Source organism: Scophthalmus maximus, chromosome 8 (assembly GCF_022379125.1).
Source record: "Scophthalmus maximus strain ysfricsl-2021 chromosome 8, ASM2237912v1, whole genome shotgun sequence".
Lineage (NCBI taxonomy): Eukaryota > Metazoa > Chordata > Actinopteri > Pleuronectiformes > Scophthalmidae > Scophthalmus > Scophthalmus maximus.
The window spans coordinates 17907865-17927821 of NC_061522.1; the positions used below are offsets into that span (position 1 = coordinate 17907865).

The following is a 19957-nucleotide window of genomic DNA, read 5'->3' on the forward strand; positions in this document are numbered from 1 at the left end:
ATGACATATGTCAAATAATGGTCATATATGTGTGGTCTAAATGTCATAGTGTTGTTCATCGAATGTGATTACCTGTGGGGTGCTATGACCACGTTGACCACCAGGAGGCGACGAGCAGCAGTATGCTAGCAGAGGCTAGTGCTGTCACGGGGATTCATAGGTTTTAATTCTTTATTGGAGGTAAGACAAAAACACACTCTTCCCTGAGCTGGGACCTATCGAATAATGTCACACTGTCAGGTTGTCAATAACCGCACCCAGACATTACACGGCCGACGCCAAATCAGCGTCTGGCAGGCGCTAAGCTAGGTCGCGTTAGCTGTAGCGGGCGAGACTGAACATTTCGGAAGGCGCACGTCTGAGCACGGAACCGCGAATGAACTAAACACGTCGCCGCCGAGCGTCGACTGGACTGAGACACCGGCGTTTCATCGTCAACCTGCTGCCGTACACTCGTTCCGCCCGGTTCGGCAGCCCGGGGGTCGGTGGGCTAACGCGAGCTAGCTAGCTAGCGGGTGGTGTCGTGCGCCACCAGCCTTAGCTACAAGCAGGCGATGGTTCGTGTTGTTCAGCCAGTGTCAAAGCACTTGAGCTAATGAGCCGCGCACATTGCCTGGACGTCATTCACAGGAGGCTTCTCTGCTCGCCTCGCCTCGAAGGTTCGTCTGTCAATCGAGCCACTGATCGTGAGCGTCAACCACTGGCAGACCCGGTTCGGCCCGTGACTAAATAAGGTTCGCTCAACATTTGTGAGGGCTGTAGTTCGCCAACGAGCTCGACCAGTACAGGGACGTGATCTCCACCGGGCAGCCGGCAGGACAGTGGTGTTGCGGACTGCCACACAGTGCAGGCCATAGGTGGATGGGAGCAGTGAGGGTCACTGAGCTGCAGGATCATCAAGGATCATCAAGGATCATCAAGGCCTCGTTGCTCAGATGCTCATCTGCTCCTGGGGCAGTTATGGGGAGCTTATTTCCCATGTGTCGTGGTGTGAAATGCACCAGACTTGACGTATTCCTTCATGATTTTGTACACGAGCGATATTGTTTATTTTCAGGGAGATCCACATGCGGTGTCCTGCCTCTGTAAACAAGTTCACTTTTGCAGCAAGTCCTTGGCCGAATAGTCCTAAACAAACACAGTATTTACTCTGGATCCAATGGTCTTTGCTACTCCAGTGTCCGTGTCAGAGGATATGCGTTTCCGCCCTTTTGTTAGAATGAAAGTAATATATTCTTAACCTGTTTGTAAAGATTTGCCATGAATAGGCTTGGACATGAGATCCACAGCCAGCAGGGGAAGTAAGAAATTGTGTTGAGATGAACCGACACATTGTTGGTTTTGGTATTTTCATTGTATTTGATAATAAATAAAAAAAGACTTGCTATAGAAAATCTCATTCACTCATTGTTTTCTCATTGTGTCCTTGTCTTCAGACTCAGCCATGTCTCAGGTGGAGAAGAAGGCAGGGCTACTCCGGAGGACGTCGTCCTCTAAGAAACCCTTGAAAGAGAAGGTGGTGCTGATGTATGATGAGATTTTTGCGGTGAGTGTCACACAGGAAGAATGTCAGTGGCGAACGATTCGAAAAATACATTCAGTGTCAAGAGTTCACAACGTCCTGTCTGCTTTGTTTTCAGAAAGAAGACCCGGCCAAAAACAACCCTCGCTTCTGGGATGAGCTGTTTCTTATGAAGGTACAGCAAAGAGAAAATGTGTGTGGCATAACAGGAACTGTCTCACGGTACTATGCGGGCGTGTTAAGTTGCAGCCCCATAATCATGGCTTATGTTTAGCTGTAAATGGGATGCTGTATGGAGAGAAGAAGAGGAAGTCCTGATATACACAAATCACATACAGTCCAAATAAATGCCACTTCTGTTTTAACGGTTCTTATTATCCGCAACTCTTATGCACGCTCGATCATTTTTATTTCTGTCCTTCTGTCATGTTCCAGGTGAACCTAGAGTACCTCGAGTCTAAGTTGGAGAGTGTAGATGGGGAAGAAGTTCAGCGCATTCAAGACAACATCAACTCTCTGTTCCACCACTGCGTTCAGGCTCTGGCTGAGGAGCACCAGATCAAAGTGGTCAATGCCCTGCAGGTAATCACAGCTCTGGCAGGTCACCGAGATTTTTGACTGCGTTCCCATCGCATCATTCGACAATAGACTGTAACTGTAGTTAAATGAGCCTTGGTTCGTCATTTCTGAGTGTAATTGGAATTTATTCTCTTGTCTTGTGTTTAACTTTGTGCTCTTCTGCCCCCGCCCCTCCCCAGACTCTGTGTGCACTATTCCGAGGGGTTCATCAGAAGAACAAGTCAGCGTCTGGCTTTGACATCATCAACATGCTCATGGGGTTTGATAAGGCTGAGCAGAGGATGAAGGTATGTGTGGAGGAAAGGAGTGAAAGAGATTCATAATGAACGGATAAAGGAGAAGAATGTAGGCATCATTTTCTCCTGTTTGTGTCTCCTGCAGGACCTGATGGAGAGACTGGACAGTCTTCTCTGTGGCGATGGCTCAGAGAGCCTCAAGAGCCTTTGTCTCAAACTGCTGCTGTGTCTGGTCACGGTGAGAAAAGATGATTTATAACGTGACGGGCCTTGGGGAATGTTTGTTGTCCTTTTTAAAATGTGACCAAGTATGTGAAAATGTGTTCACAGGTAACAGACAATATTAGTCAGAACACCATACTGGAATATGTGATGATCAACAGCATCTTTGAAGCCATTCTGCAGGTAATTGACGAATGAAAGACTGATTGTCTAATGTTTGTCGAGGATTCTATTATTATGAACAATCTTTCCTCTCTGCTCTACCCTTCTCTCCTCCTCAGATCCTATCAGATGTCGCCAGTAGAGGGCAACATGGTTATGATGCTGTGGTGCTGCTGGCCCTCTTGGTTAACTACAGGAAATATGAGGTGTGTATTTTGCCCACATGCTGACTTGGTGACTGAACTTGTTTTTCTTGATATTTTGCCTTTCGAGCAGCAGGGATGCGCAATAAGCAAACATATTGAATAGTTGTGGAAATCACTGTGACGTGCATTCAAAAGGTGCATAGATCAACCCTCCTTACCTCCACTGTCTTTCTTTTCTGCTATGACTGGTAGGTACACTGTTATTTGAGCTGCTGTAATGTCTCACCTGTAGAAGATAAATTAGACACAGCTCCCAAAGACACATTTTTTAGTACATATTGTGCAGTTGTGTGTCTTTCTTGAGAGGACTTTTCAGTTCAGAGTTGTACCATGCCCAAGGGAGATGAGTGAATTACATTAATTTGCCTGTGTTGATAAGATTTTTTACCACTGAAGAAATGTTACAACACTCTGCCCATCCATTAGCTATACCACTTATCCTTTGAGGGTCCAGGAATTAATCTCTAGTTAATTCCTGGAAGGATGAGAGTGACCAGTGGGAGGGGGGGAAAAGGATGAGGAGTGAGTTTTTGGATTTCAACCTTATACTGCACATAAGTAAGTATAAGTAAGACCTCTTTTCACTAACTGTAGCAAAATGTATATTCCGAAATTTGTCAGACACAGTTGATGTTTGCTGAAACTTTAATGGCACCAGCATAGAATACACTTCTAAAAATGTATCTATTAGAGATGGCTGGAAACCCACAGACATTGCTTTCCTCCTTGGACCCGCAGTTCATAACCTCTGACTTATATTTTTAATTTGCACTGTAGTAACTGGCCCTTGAAGATGTAAGAGGCCGTCAGTCAGAAAAGCCATCAATTAATCAGCTGATTATTTTTATGATTAATCTTTTAGTCTATAAAATTTCAGAAAATTGCCCTTTAAGAGTAATGGATGATTTATTGTTACCTTTTTCATTGTGCCAAACATTTAACAGATGCAAAAACTTTCTGATTTCTCTGTCAGTCTGTGAATCCGTACATTGTGAAGCTGTCCATTGTTGACGATGAGCCAACACTGGATGTAAGTATGTTGCAACTTATTGTCTATTCTCAGCTGCAGAATAATACATATCCAGTCTGGTGTAGGTGCTGGCCTCCACATTAAGCAGATTGTCAAAGGTTTGATTCGAACCACTGGATGTTTTCTTTCCACCAGGGAATGGGGATGGTTGTCCACCAAGCTCTGACAGAATATAACAGGTGAGATCTAAATCTGTCAAGGTATTGTTTTTAATGATCCACTGAATTGTGTGCTGAGGCCACTGGCGTCAGCAGTTCGGTTTGATGTCTCCCACAGATGTTCTATTTCTATTCTCCTGGAGAGAAAAACTAACAGGCTCTTTTAATCTTCAGGTTATTTATATCTGACAGTTTTCTTTGGCAGTCTGTAATGTTTTTCTGGGTGAGGCATGGTTTGGAAATTAAAATGCTGTTCATGAAGATGGTCCCGACTCTGTGTGTGTGTGTGTGTGTGTGTGTGTGTGTGTGTGTGTGTGTGTGTGTGTGTGTGTGTGTGTGTGTGTGTGTGTGTGTGTGTGTGTGTGTGTGTGTGTGTGTGTGTGTGTGTGTGTGTGTGTGTGTGTGTGTGTGTGTGTGTGTGTGTGTGTGTGTGGACAGACGCGTCAAAGTGATGGACGACGGCTCTATACAGTTCATTGTTCTGTGTATAAACTGAATGTCCCGTGGAGAATAAATTGCAGGGAGGAAGCTGAGATGTTAGGTAAATAATAAATGTGTGTTAGGTTACAAGTGGTTGAAGGAAAACGTACATCTCCGCCTCTGTTGTTTTGTGGCCCTTTCCATCTTCAATTTATTTGTCATTCTCTTCACTTGTTTATCGCTTCCTATTTTTCTCCACCTTCCAGGCAGTACAAAGACAAGGAGGAGGAGAACCAGGGTGGATTCTTCTCTACCCTAACTAGTATGGTAAGCTGTTATTCTCCCTCATTGTAATAGTGGATGTGTTGATTGATATTTCTTGCATTATGAAATATCCTGACATATAATGCCTTGTGTCAGGGTTTTTGCTGCCTTTTACTGATGACTTGCTCCTTGTATGGTCCATAGGTGGGCAGCATGTTCATAGCGGATGCTGATGAGAAGCTCTCTGTGCAGTAAGTGCAAAGTGATTAAGCTGTTACCCATCAGTCATCTGTAATTGGATCACTTTCTACACTTTCAACGAGAGAATCCATTACAACTGCAGGGTTTTCTTCCTGTTCTCTGTTTTGTCATTGTGCAAGATTTCCCGCAAGACATCAAGGTTTAAATTAGCTTTTTACAACAGTGGGCAGCATGAATCTTTTCAACCCCTCGTGTTTGTGAAGAATACTGCTACTGCAACAGTACAGACTCGAATTTGATCGATCCAAGCAAGACTTCTACATTTGTTGTGGGTGATTTACACATGTTGATCACGGCCACAGTGTAGACTTGTTCGAAAGTTGGTTGTGGGTTGCTGCGCTGATGCTTTTCTATAGACTTTAGGTAGGTAGGTGGCTGAGTAAGTAAGTAGGTGGCTGTACTTAATTGATCCTCGACTTGGAAATTGGGAGGTGATAATATCTGTGTCCGTAAACAAGGCCTACTGTTGTTTTGCATTGTTAATGTTAGCATCATTATCAGCACTAAAATTGATAGTATAGAAACTCTACAAATGATTTATCAGTAGGTTCACATACCATGCTGTAGTTAATGAAACAGAAAATTAAAGTGGCCTACTGACACATGAAGTGATTGTTTTAAATAAACTTTTAACTCCCTCTACTTGTTCCCTGAGTTTAAATGGATCAAAGCCTAAAGCTTCAAACTGCTCGGTCTGATCTCATGTGAAGATTTGACTCAGTAAATGAAAGAAACATTCATTTTAAACACCAACTTCTCTTTCATCTCCAGGACAAATGAGGCGATCCTGCTGGCGCTCTACGAGGCTGTGCACCTTAACCGTAACTTCATCACTGTATTAGCACAAGTGAGATGCTCTTACTTTTTTATCTTGGTGTACATGTGTGCTCATCTAATGTTTAGTGTTATCAAAAACGTGGACAGCGGCCATGTTGGAGCTGATTGTTTTGATCACTTTTATTCCATTGAAATCTCTGTACCTACATTGTTAACCAAAAGACAATAGCTAATGAGCAACATGATTTATCTGGTGAAAATTTCTGGGTTTTCCACAATAAGAGAGAATGCAGGCTTGTTTAAGGTCTGCATATTGTAACGTGAACTGACATCAAATAAAGGGTCTGTGTAACCATTTAGAAATATCAGAAAGTGTTGTGCGATATGACCAAAATCTCAGCTGTGCAAATTGGGGCCATGTCTTTCCAGATGCAAATTGTAATGGCTACATCTTCTTCCATCTTCGTGATTCTTTGCGATATGATACATGTCAAGTGCATGCGAGAGAAGTATCTTTTACATACAAGCTCCTCAGTTAATGACATTTCATTTGTGTTTTTTTGTTCTTCAACAGAGCCACCCAGAGATTGACATCCCAATCACACCTACCACCCCTACTCCAATGACACCTACAGCACCACTCGGCACAACGCCGCCCTCCCTAGACAGTAATCCATACATGTTTATATATTCTTATTCTGTGAGACAGTGATTGAGATAACCTACATTTAGTGTCTGTGACATTAGACACTGGTTTCTGAGAGGATGGGTTTCCCCTCACTACCTTTGTGTCAGTGTTTGAATCCACATTTTGTGCAACAAAGAAGAACAGAGGTGAACAGCAAACACCAAAACTCTTGGTTTAGCCTGTTTGAAGTGAAAGAATTTGTTGATACAACTGGCATTGTAGAAAAAATCATATGTTTAAGTGCAAGTCTTGGTTGGTTATTGCCTCAAGCTTGCTCCTTTTACCTAAACATATTTCACCAATGTCAAAATGTTCACCTAGAATCACAAATTCATTTATTTATAAAATCCTCTCTTCTGTGCCTCTCGAGAAAGAAATGCATGTTTTTCCTACTGGCTTCAGTCGTCTTTTTAGTCTTTTTTTTTTTTGTTTAATGACTTGTTGTAGGAGGAGATCTTCAAACTCTTCTTGTCCGTTCCGTGTGTTTGCAAATGTTTATACCAACTCTTCATCTACGAACGAAATGGAACTATCCACCTTTGAGTTGGAAGAGGGAGATGAGGCTTTCTAAAACGTTTGGCAACACAGGGTCTCTGCTCTTTTGCCCATATTTAATCTTAACAGTGTAGCGTACATATATATTTGATAAACCCCCGCTCTCCATGTGGCGACTCTCATTCACTGCATCCTTGAGCAGAAACTCTCACACATGTCCCTACACTAGCAACCTTTTCAAATATTCACTAGTTTTCAAGTTCATATGAAAGATGTGAGCTGCTGAGATACAGCAAATGTACTTCTAATGTGGGTTTATAACAGTTTTATAAGCAGATTATTACTCTTATCCCCAAGTACTTACTAATCTCTGAAACTGAGTGCAGGGCTTTGACTTCAGGTTTTGTGTCAGGCGTATGTTTTTCTCAAGCAGGTCATTCTGCATGCACACATGCTGTAACTGTCAAAAGGTCCATGTTTCTATCCCTCGCTAGCTCTCACTCCATCGCTTTGAACCGAAGAGACATTTTTCCACATAAAATATTAACCTCCAGCTGCAAATACAGATAAATGTTTCACATGCAATATGCCATGTCATGGGAGCTTCAGCACTTACCGGGTCTTCTACTACTACAGAAAGAGTTGCACACGTGCCTGCATCACATGACAGGAATATATATGATCTCCTTCCCCTGTTTTGCACCATGTGATGAAATGTTTCCTGACAGTGTGAAATCGTCTTTCCGCTGGGTCTGCTGTGATCTGACAAAGAAGGAAACAAATGAGGGTCTGGGGGCTGAAGGGAGAGAGAAATGGCCAGCTTATCATTTATCCATGAAACAAACCGTGTGTTTCAGAGTACAGAGATTTTTAAAAGGATTAAATACACGTCTTAACACCACGGCAGGCTACACAAACTTTACTACAGTGTTGGGACAAAGACATGCTTCTTTTACTTCGCCACACTCTGTCACACATTATGGAGTTTAGGCATGGCCTCTGGCATCATCATTATTCATAAAATAACGGACTCCATGTACAGGGTTTTTTTTTATTTCAAGATTGGTTTATCATATCCACATTCTCTCTGTGTATTAGTAGTATGACGATTTAGACAGAATATTAGCAAGAATTTTATCTGCAGTGATTATGTTAATATTTATATATGTATGTTTGTATGTGTAGTGATGAACAACCCAGAGCTGCCTCTGGATCCCAATCTGCAGACCAGCAACCTCCTCATCACCTTCCTCAAGTACGCCTCCATTGTAATGCAGGATACTAAAGGTAAGCAGAAACCACTGTGTGTCCTCTTCCTCTCCGTCTCTGCCGTCCTTTCATTCTTCATTCTGCTATATTTTATCTATCTTCAAGTGTGCCCATATATAGTTGTTCAGTGGCAGATAGATGTTCCCTTCTATCCCTATATTGTTATCACACTTTATAAACAGTTTCATGAGTCTCATATTTGTGTTTCCAGATGAGCATCGACTTAACAGTGCCAGACTGTGCCTGATCATCCTCACGTGCATAGCCGAGGTACGAGCAGCACCTGTCTCCACGTTCTTCAACAACCTTTTGTCCAGGTTTTTGTTCTTAATCCACCTCTGTGTGTCTGATAGGACCAGTATGCTGATGCCTTTCTTCATGATGACAATATGAATTTCAGAGTCAACCTCCACAGAATGGTGAGTTTATTGTTGTGAGTGAGTGAGCAGGAAATTATAAAACCAGTGCAGGAGTTTTCAGCTGTCAGCATTTAAGACCTTGATACTATTATATTTACCTGTGTCACACACACACACACACACACACACACACACACACACACACACACACACACACACACACACACACACACACACACACACACACACACACACACACACACACACACACACACACACACCCACATCTAGAAAACATCAGCTGAAAGCTGTCAATTAAAATGTTATGATCTCATATTTATTTCTGTGTCAAAGCTGATATATATACTGACAGTGTTTCCGATACACTTTTTCATTACTTGTGTACAGTTTCATGAATGTATCCTCGTATACATTCTCACAAGGTTAAGAGCTTTCAACCACATCTCTTGGATTTTATATTCTGATTTTTCTTGGTTGCCATGAAGGTTGTTGGATAGTTGTTTGTCAGTCGTGTGAAGAGGAGATGTTGGTTGCTGTATTGGTGTATGGCTACCTGTTACGCACCTTTAGTTTGCAAAATTGGTCCCTTGACAGCAATCGTCCATAAAAATTGAGGAAAATCCACTAATGAAGTCTCAAGATGTAACAGAAAGCTCTGTAAAATTCCCAGTAAGTCAAAATGTTATTTACAAAGTCAATAATAAACCTTGTGTATCTTTTTCAGCCAATGAGGCACAGAAAAAAAACAGTGGACAAGAACATCCCCTCACGGCCACTGGTGTGTGCTGTTCTAGGTATGAGGAACATTTATAACTGTTGTTTATTGTGCACTCACACTGGCAGTGATTGATTATTGATAATTCACATTTATTCACTGGTTTTCAAATTTTTCCCCCCTGCAATGTTTTGTCTTTTTCCTCAACAGAGTCCTGCTTAAAGCTGTGTTGGTTTTGTTTTACAGCTTCACGCACTGTAACAGTTATCTGTCTCTCCTGTATCTCTTTGTCTAGACCTGATGGTGGAGTTTATTGTGACTCATATGATGAAGGATTTTCCCATGGATCTGTACTTGTGAGAACACACACAAACACACACAAAAGACACGTGAAATAATAAAAAATGTAAAAAGCCTCTTGCCTCCTGCGTCCCACTGATGAGTGTCAACGTATCAGGAGAATTTATTTCTAGCCCCATACATCCTCACACACACATCTGCACTGTTGACCACAGTTTTGTGTTAATTTGTTGTGTAGGCGCTGTGTGCAGATCATCCACAAACTTCTGTGCTACCAGAAGAAATGCAGAATCAGATTACACTACACCTGGAGAGAGCTCTGGTCAGGTAAGAACGCCCCCAGCAGAGTAATGAATGAGAATTAATTGTAATGGTGGTGGGTGATGTTTATTTATGAGATGTTTGCAAGCAGTGTTTAATCCCTTGGGTTTTGTGACGAGACGTGTTTTAGAACCTGATTTGAAAAGTTGTGAACAAGAACCACATAATTCTCGAATTTTTGATTTGCTGGGCATCACCACAAGAGTTAAGTGAAGAGTTTCTGCTTTTGCGAAACAAAACCAATTTCTTCTTGAAGTCATTGGGTCTGTAATGGTGGAAATGTATTGAGATCATTGAGATAGTATAATGAACCTCGAAAGAAAGTACAACCCATCCTAGTGGCCTTGTTTTCAGCCTGGTCAACGCACAATAGGATTACATTTCAGCTTGTAATGGCCCCATTGCACTCATTAGAATACAGATTTTCTCTAATCAGACCAATAATCTGCCTAATTCGCTGAATAACAGCGACTTTCTCCTCCTGGTGGTGATAACCGCGTACCATGAAATAGGACTGGAGAAAGAAAAAAATTAGCTTAATTAAAGAAAGATGTTTTGAGTGTGTTGTCTTGCTAGCTCATGTTGGGGCCTGTTAGAAGTCCTTTTTGTGCATTCACATTTTGGTTCTTTTTTTTTAGCCAATAAAAGCTTGTGAAAGGACTTGAGTGGTGTTGAAAGGTTTTCCCCCCCTCCTGTGTTTTCCATTATCAACCTTAATGAAGATACGCACTGAGAAAAGCAGACTGCTGCCATATGCCTCTGCTGGTAGACGATTATCAGCTCTCCAGAGTATTTCATTAAAGCAAGCATATCTCCCTCATCACAGCTCTCATCAACCTGCTGAAGTTCCTGTTGTCAAACGAGACCACACTGCTGGCTAAGCACAACATCTTTCATCTGGCCTTACTGGTGAGAAACTCTGCACTCGCACAAACACATTTGCACGACAGGGTTTAGTCCACATGCAGATTATTTTCACTTGCGTGTTCCCTTGTTGTAAGAGGAGATGGAGATGCAATGGTGCAGCTTGTAGCACAGCTGTGCACGTGAAATCCCAACACTTTTAAACAGTTTCTACGCCTTTTATGTGTTTTGTTTTTAGAGGAGAAGAAAGTCTAACTGGCAGAGCATGCATTTACAAAGATCAGCCACAGCATTAAAAGCAGTTGCCAGTTTTAATGTTGTGGCTGATCTGTGTGTAAAATATTTAATATCCAAAATTGTATTTATAATACAAAAATATACAAAATAAGATTTCAATTACATTACTGACGTTTCAAAATGAACTCAGGCCACAGATTTACATAAATATACCAGCGAAAACATTAAAATGAGTCTGCTGTTTTAATGTTGTGACTGATTTTTGTAATTTCTCCTGTTTTTACACCAATTTTTAGTTTTTTTTGCTCTTGTTGTCTTGTGTTGTTGTATTTGTATATTAAGACTTGATGAATGCGTGTCTCCTTATCCAGGTAGTGAACCTGTTCAATATGTTCATAACCTACGGCGACACATTCCTGCCCACCTCCAACAGCTACGACGAGCTGTACTATGAAATCGTACGAATGCACCAGGTCTTCGACAACCTCTACTGTATGGGTACGTTAGTACATGCTGCTTTATTTTATACGTGACTAGAGCAAAACTTATTTCTCTTGAAATTGCAAATAAAAGCTTTAACTTAAACCGGGTATTATCAGTATATTTATCATGATAATGGCTCAATATGTGAAATATCAAAGGGCTCACTTGAAGTGACAAATACAGAATCATCACTGACTCTAGCCTCTGGGTAAGGGTTGCTATGTTTGTTTCACACACTCAAACTGGTTGACCAATCACAGCAGACTGGGCTTTTTGGGTGGTGCGCCAAGAGCTAGAAGAGAGCCTTTCACCCATACACAGGTGAAAAGGGAGGGTTTTTTTTGTGTGTGGCTGAACATGCATCTCATTATGTTTGTTTCTGTTGTTCTCTGTCTAACAGTTTTGAGAGTATCAACCAATACGGGCCAGTGGAAGGAGGCAGCCAGCAAAGTAACGCATGCCCTCATCAATGTTCGGTAAAAACGCACACATGTACTCTTACCCCACAAATACTGTTTGCTAAGAGGGCGAAAAGAGTCACATTGGATTGAAGGGAATTGCAAACTACAATGTGATGGAGGAAGGTCGAGGTAAAATTAAGTCATTGAACTGTAATTTGGATTCTTCATCCGTAGCCTGTTCCTTTTTTCTTTTCTTTTTTTCGTCCCCAAGGCCCATCTACTTGATAATTTTTAAGCCTTTATCTCCTTCACCCCAACCCAACCCGGCTCCACACCCACGCTGTTCTTCTCCAACATTTTCCCATCCCCATAATCTCTCTTTCGTCCTCCATGTTCTCGGAGGAGATGATCCTCTTAGGTCACCCTGGCTTGGAGGCTCCTGAGGGTACACTCCCCCTGGATTCAGCAAGTCAACTGGACTCCTGATGGAGTAGACTGCAATGCTTAAACAGCCAGTCACAAGGGTTGAGGGAAGGCAGGGAGAAAGGACACTGAAAGAATAATGAACAGATGAGTTAAGGGAGAGAGAGGTATAAAGAACTCATAGAGACTGTGTTGAAATTAACTCAAATGAAGGGACCAATTCCATTTTACTCCCATCAGCTTCATCCTACGTACACTGACTTTCCGCATCTTGCCACTATCATTTATTCAATATTTTATGCTCCCTATCTCAGCCAGTACAAAATAAGCCATTTCATCACACATCTGTGCTTATTGCATCAGCTTATATTTGTGCTATAAAGCTGTTTATTTCTTAGAAATGAAAACTGATGCTGGAAGAGATGCCCCTGAATATACAACTGAACCTCCCTGGAGCGCTCACACGATATGAAGGACACACTGAGATAGAATTAAATGGGAATGAGTGGAAATGACTCACGGTGTGAAACGGGCAGGTCTGTAACTTGCATCGTTTAGAACTTTGCTTGTCAAAATATTTCACTGCTAACCTGCACACCTCGAATATTATTATTATTATTATTATTATTATTATTATTATTATTATTATTATTATTATGCACCTAAGATGTTGCTCCACAAATAGCTTTTCCAGAAAGAAACACAGGCATTAATATGTATGGAAGGCCTTAATGGTACTGGTATTTGCTCAGTTGCCAGTCCAGTTCATATTCCAGTACGTTGCTGGTCAGAGTGAATGTGTTTGTATATATATATATGCGTGTATATATATATATATATATATATATATATATATATATATTCTATTACCTATATATAGATATATATATATATATATATATATATAGATATATAGATATATAGATATATATATATATATATAGGTAATAGAAATACATCTAAATTAATGTTTAATGCTAGCTAGTGTACTCTTGCTTTCTCTCTTTCTCTTCTTCCCCTGGCCTCACTCTCCCTCTCGCCTTGAGCGCAATTGAGCACTTGCTCGCTTTGGCCAAGTGTCGCCATGTGACTTCACTTCCTGTCACTGCTGTTTCAAATCAAAAGCAAAGCCAGTTAATCGTGGCTTCGTGAGATTGCAGCGTCAGTGATCATTTTGCTGCTGCAGGCTTTTCTGTTTTATGATTAGACGGCAGAAACAAGTCAGACACTTTTTTATGATCGTGGCTCATTAGCACTTCCTGCTAATCAGACAACCATTTCTTTGCTGCTGGGCTAATCAGATCATAATTTTTACGAACAAGATATTTTCTATTTACTGCCACACACCACTCAGCTGTGATTGGGCAGACCTACAGTATGTAATATGTTTTTAAAAGCTCAGTTTTTACAAAACACAAAGGAGACTTGTTCAGTGAGAGCCCTGACCTCATACCCTGAGCAACACCTTTGGGATGCCCTGGATCATCAACTGTGAGCTGGGCCTACCCAACATCTTCTTCTAAGTTGACGTTCTTGTGAATGGGACCAAATCCCGGCAGTCAGGTTCCAAAATCTCCTGGAATGTTTTTCCAGAATTGTGTCCCGTCGTAGCAGTAGAAAAATGCAAACGCTTTTGAGATGTTTAACAGTATCTAAGAGTCAGAATATTTTTGTCGATGAAGTGTACCTCCTTGACTTTTGAGGAAAATGTCCATTCTCTATCATTTACAGAAGTGCCTGTGTTTTTGTCCTTAAGGGCCATAGTCAACCATTTTAACCCCAAGATTGAGTCGTACGCTGCCGTGAACCACATCTCCCAGCTGTCAGAGGAACAGGTAAACACCACAAACACACACATCCTGGGGCCATTTGGGCTGAGCTTGACTCTCTGAAAACCTTCAGTAGTTTGAAGTGTTTGAGAATGGGTTCACTGCGTTTTTGGCTGATTGAGGTCGCAGGTGACAAGACTTTGTTCACATCAAATAATACACTGTTCATGACAGATGATGAAACACACATTTTAGTTGTTGTTACCTCTGGAAAAAACTGAAATGCAACAACTCTTATACAGTACTTCTGAACATACACAGTATTCACCTCCGGCTGTACTTTTTGTGATTGTAGATTCTTGTGTTTACATATTTAAAGTACAGTTATTGTTGCAGTTTCTCAGATGTCTGCAGACAACTAATGTAGAAATAACGACAAGTCCCCCCCCCATGCAGTAGGAGTGACACGGAAAAACAAACAAGAGTGCAAATTGAGTCATTAAGCATCTGGACAGCTTTTGAAATGTTGAGTTATTCTTTCATCATTAGTGGAAAATCTTGAGTCTGGACTGGAAGGAAGCTGAACTGATGTGTTGTGAGCTCAACTTGAAGATCTTTTATCATTTATGTCAAATCAGAGAGGATAGGAAAACGGCCAGGAGTCTTTCTTTTAACGAGGTGATAAGAGAGTGATGGATTTAGTCATTAAACTCCCCAATTACCTCTCCACTTTTATCTGCTTGATTTATTCAAAACAAGGAGGGGAGGCAGAAGTTAGCTGAGGTGTCAATGAGCTGCCACTGGTTTTCTATGATTTTCTACCAGTGATTTAACCAATTAGATAAAGTGGCTTTGTTTTTTTGAGAATCGGTAGGTCCCAGCAGTTTTCTTATCATTAGGGGAAGTCATCATGGAGAAACTATAATTTGAATATTGTCAGAGACTTAATCGCAATGATACCATGTCCATGATACTACCACGATGACTTACTGCGAAGACTCCTGCTCAAAGTGCAAGATAGCAGCACCCATGTCTGGGATATTTTAGCTATATTTTAACTACAATGGGAGGAAGTGGAGACTTCAAGCAGCTCCGCAGTAGCAGCAAGGCTCTGTCTAAATAAGGGTTCAGCTTCTTCGCCATTAGCTCGCTCTCCAGAAAACCTACCTGCATATAATGGTCTCTGTCAGAATGTGGGCTTTTCAAATCTGCTTGTTGGGCACACTAAGTGTTAGTCCTCAAAACTCATCCATGTTTCCTGCTGTGATGACACTCAAAATCATCCTTTTTCATCCTCTTGTATTGATATATTAAAGAACAAGTAAAAGGTTTGTTTACTTTTAGCACGGCCCTGCTATGTAAGAGCGTAATCTTGGCCCCCCCCCAAAACTGATCTCTCACACACACACACACACACACACACACACACACACACACACACACACACACACACACACACACACACACACACACAGCTGTGGATTCAAACCTGTGTGTCAGGGCAGAACAGAGATGGAGAAACCGTGGATCGGTTTAATAAGGGACATTCATATTATCTCTATAGGCTAAGCTCTGTGTTTTCTCTGCCTCCCCTGCTCCCCAGTTTCATAATGAAGTGTTGGAAACTTTGCATTTCCTTTCCACTGTCTTTTGACATGCGAGCCACCTGTAAGCCAACCGCCTGCAGTGTCTTCATTCCCAACACTGACACCAGAAGATGGATGGCCTCCAGAAACACAGCATTAAAACAAGCTGCTGTAGTTTTACCCTGTCTGTCTGTCTGTCTCTCTCTCTAAGACACAGCGTACAATATCAGACACAAAACACACTTCAGCATGCTGCTTTTGGATCCACGCTCCGAGATAAACACAATGCCAGCTGTGTGCACGCAATCATATCTGCCCAGTGATGCAGAAAGAAAACAGCCTAGTGCAGCATACGATAAAGGCCTTTCTTTAATACTCCATTTACTCTCTTTCCTTTATTTTAATCTTTTGCTTCTAACCAGTTTGTCACAGCACACACACCCCCACCACTCCTATTCCATTATTTCCCTCCTTTCCCTTTGCCGCTGGTGAGGAACAAACTTTAGCAAACATCCGTTGAGGTTACAATCTGTGAGGGGGGGTTTGGGTATGAATTTTTCATCAGTTTACCATCAGAGGTTGAATATAAACAACAGCCCTCTTACTTCCAAGCAGAGCTGTAGAATTATTAGAGACAAATAAAGGAAGAAGAATATTTTCCTGCTCTTAGCCCCCTTTAAAAAAATAAGATTAAAAAAAAATGATGATTCAGCTGCACAAAAGATTAATTTGAGAAAAGGCAAAAGACGAGTGTGCGTCCGTGCGTGTGTGCGTGTGTTCGTGCGTGCGTGCGTGCGTGCGTGCGTGCGTGCGTGCGTGCGTGTGTGTGTGTATAGAGCTTCTCTGGGAGGAGTGACAAGATATAACTCATGCATCTCACATGTCAGTGTTTCATGCTGAGTGTGTGGAGTGATGCAGGGCTATTAATAAAATAATGAAAAGCTCTGCTCCGGGGCTGCCGCCTTATCTCGGCTTACTTTACTTGAGGCAAGTGTGTCCTGTGAACTTCTGAGCATACCACACACACACACACACACACACACACACACACACACACACACACACACATTGATTGAGTTACTTAAAAAGGGACCAGATGCGATGCTACAGTATTGCAACCCCCCACGCAATCTCTCATGAATAATACTGACGTAATAACGTATTCAACACTAATTATATTTGACCGTTTGAGTTCACCGTCACATGCAGTAACCAGTCTGTGTGTCAGGTTGTTGGCCGTTATGCAACTCGAGTTAATGCTCTCTCTTCCCATCAGGTGTTGGAGGTGGTACGATCAAACTATGACACGCTGACCCTCAAACTGCAGGATGGTCTGGACCAGTTCGAGAGGTACTCGGAGCAACCCAAAGAGGCCGCGTTCTTCAAGGAGCTGGTGAGATAAGCAGCAGTGCATTGTGGGTGTGATGTGGTCTCCTTAGTCACTGTCGCTCGGCATAAAGCCAGACTCACACTTGTGGAGGACGTGTGTCCCAACGAGAAATTAGCTTCTGAATGTGAGTCCCTCTGAGTGAGTTACAAGAAAAAAGAAAACACATCTGTTAAACTGCAGTGTCTGATCTGCAAATTGTATTTTTAAGATTTCATTTCCAGCTGGTCTTAAGCACTCAGAAGTCATTGATGCCATGGAAAGACACAACCAGCATGCACATGGCAGGAAAGTAGTGATGGTATCTTTATAAAGGACTATTCCATTAATTGAATAGTGCTCTTCCATAAAGTTGGAGCCTTGTGAGACAAAGATGGAGTAAAAAAAATGGATGAAAATGAATGCAACAGAGGCTGTTAATCATACTTATTTCCCTATATTGTCAAAAAACAACAACAAGCAACTAACAACGGGTGTCACCTCCTTGACTGGTAAATGTAGACACTTATCAAACTCCTCTCTGTCCTCCCTGTTTGTAGCACAGGCTGAAGTGAGACAACCTTGAGGACATCATCAGGGTTTTATCCAGCTCCTCCAACACCATAAGCATGAAATGATAGGCTGAGTAGAACTCCTCGTGCCTAGGAGACTCAAATAATTGACGGGCAAACTATGTGCATAGTTTGGTCTTGGACTTTTGTCTAAACCCACCATACAGAGTAATCAGAAAGAGGACAATTTTGGTGTAAGGTTTAGCAAACGACAAATATAGAAATGGACATTCTGGCACGACCAGAGTGAAAAAGTTGACAACGTTGGACTTGTATTAAATGTCTCTGTCTGTTCCCATTCCAGGTTCGCTCCATCAGTCTGAATGTGAGGAAGAATGTCTCCTTGAACACAATGAGTCAGGACGTCCTGCTTAAAGAGTTCTCCACCATCTCCTGAGACACACACACACACACACACACACACACACACACACACACACACACACCTCACACATCACACGGACATACACAGTTGGATTTTATTTTTGCGTGTGGACATGTACACATTCTTTAACTCACAAACCCGTGCAATCTTCAGTTGTTCTCTCCATTGGTCGTCTTGAATTCTCACGCTCTGCCTCCTGTGGACTGAACAATGGAAACCCGCAGAGACGGAAACACCGACGGGCTGGATGCACCTTAACCATAAACCTAAAAAACTTGTCCTGACTTCTTTCAGGGAGTGCCCATATTACACTGGTTCCTCGCGTGCGATCTGCAGTATTTGCTGGACTGTTAACGGACCCATGAAAGTTTGAACTGCTTATATTCAAACAAAAGTATTTTTAACCCAGATCTTCGTCTCCATCTTGTCTGCCACTGATTATGTTGTAAGTACATGTAGCTTCTGCTGTCACATGATTGTGATACATGATTTATGGTTTCTCTCTCCAGATTTAGGCTTTAAGCATAGGTGACCATGAGCCTCTTGGAAATACACTCTAAATCAAATCACCCTTTTCTTTGCAGACGAATGCTTGTTGCCTGAATGTTAACAACATTAAGTGTTTTTTTCTATTTACATCTATGCTGAGGTGGTAGAACGTTTGAGTTGAGGTTGCTCTGAAGTGATTTTTTTTTTTTAACAAAGCCATGATTAACATTCACTACTGTACATCGCACAGATCATTTCTTAATGAGTTCAAAAATGTAATCTGAATGTTTTCAAGTGAGTGGCCAGTATAGCAGGAGAACTGAAGTCGTCATCGCTGCTTTGTTTCTGGTGAGTGTGAGGTGAGCTTGGATGAAGAGCAACATCCCGACATTCATCCAGCTGACCTCCTCTCACTCTGTCTCATTCAGAACACTAAGAATGATCTCTTTTTGTTTTTGACTGGAAGCAGATCTGAATTATGCAATTTCTTCAAGTCTAGGCTCTTCATTTTTTTTTTCACATCTAATTCCTGTAGGTATATTTATGTTTCTTTTTTTTAAAATAAAGGTTGGTTTCATACTACTCTATTAGCGTTTCCTCCATTGAAGTTTTAGCCAAGAAGCACTGAGGAAAACGTACTGTAATATCTGCGACATCTGAATGATTTTTCTTTAACATTATTTGTACGAAAGCTTTCAAACAGCCGTTCTCGTCAGTACACACACACACACACACACACACACACACACACACACACTCTGTCCTTTGCTGACATTGCACACAGGCTGGTTCTGATGCATCAGCCGTCCGTGGGAGGCTTTATTTGTCGTCCCCACACACTGCGGAGGTGAAAGATGACGTTTCATTCAGTGAATATCTTCGATAACAAATGTTTTTTTCTTGCATCATTTCTTCAATTCCTGTCCCTGTCGAGTGTGTATGAACTGTGAGTTATGACCGAAAAGTCATGCAGCTCATATTGATTGAGCGTGCTTGGGTGAGTAAGAGAAGTTTGCAGAATTTGGCTCTACACACGAGGTCCAATGATTTTGTGTTAGCTTTTTCTCTACAGTAGTTTAGACCACACTCAAGTATCAGATACAGTCTATATTTAAACTCGTGATGTAGTGACACTGCAAGCAGTGATGACGTCACAAGTTCATCAACAGAATGGGACATGTAATAGATTAAAAATAAATGATTAGACGATGGTTGAATTACAGGATGAAAACAAAATCGGCAAATACAAGTAGCTTCCGAAATTCTGATTATCAATAAGAGACCGTTTGAACATCAAATGGTTCACAAAAGTGAGGGTTGTATGTGCGCATGCGTGTGAGAGTGTTTTCCCTTTGTGCAATGTCTTTTTAATATGCC

The 19957-nt window shown here is 41.6% G+C and overlaps 1 protein-coding gene across 4 annotated transcripts; it reads left to right on the plus strand.

The window, feature by feature from the left end:
• The first annotated feature begins 78 nt into the window (after window positions 1-78).
• Window positions 79-19167, plus strand: armh3 (armadillo like helical domain containing 3). 4 transcript variants are annotated; one of them, XM_035637620.2, is made up of 26 exons: window positions 79-180; window positions 1437-1546; window positions 1641-1697; window positions 1958-2104; window positions 2281-2388; window positions 2483-2575; window positions 2668-2742; window positions 2841-2927; window positions 3901-3957; window positions 4093-4136; window positions 4802-4862; window positions 5004-5050; window positions 5832-5907; window positions 6412-6505; window positions 8206-8307; window positions 8501-8559; window positions 8643-8708; window positions 9394-9463; window positions 9680-9740; window positions 9923-10011; window positions 10832-10914; window positions 11478-11604; window positions 11990-12065; window positions 14170-14248; window positions 17045-17161; window positions 18011-19167. In XM_035637620.2, the coding sequence occupies exons 2-26, from the start codon at window positions 1445-1447 to the stop codon at window positions 18101-18103; spliced, it is 2070 nt and encodes a 689-aa protein (XP_035493513.1). In that variant the 5' UTR covers window positions 79-180; window positions 1437-1444; the 3' UTR covers window positions 18104-19167. The 4 variants fall into 4 exon arrangements, 3 of the variants coding, with proteins under 3 accessions (XP_035493513.1, XP_035493512.1, XP_035493514.1); XM_035637619.2 differs by lacking the exon at window positions 79-180 and adding an exon at window positions 323-659; XM_035637621.2 differs by lacking the exon at window positions 79-180 and adding an exon at window positions 622-734.
• Window positions 19168-19957: the final 790 nt, after the last annotated feature.

Excerpts from the sequence above, each read along its gene's own strand:
- armh3 (XM_035637619.2), top strand. The coding sequence starts at position 596 with ATGAGCCGCGCACATTGCCTGGACGTCATTCACAGGAGGCTTCTCTGC. Across the intron at positions 2,105-2,280 it reads AAGTGGTCAATGCCCTGCAG|ACTCTGTGTGCACTATTCCG; the intron begins GTAATCACAGCT and ends GCCCCTCCCCAG. Across the intron at positions 3,958-4,092 it reads ACGATGAGCCAACACTGGAT|GGAATGGGGATGGTTGTCCA; the intron begins GTAAGTATGTTG and ends TCTTTCCACCAG.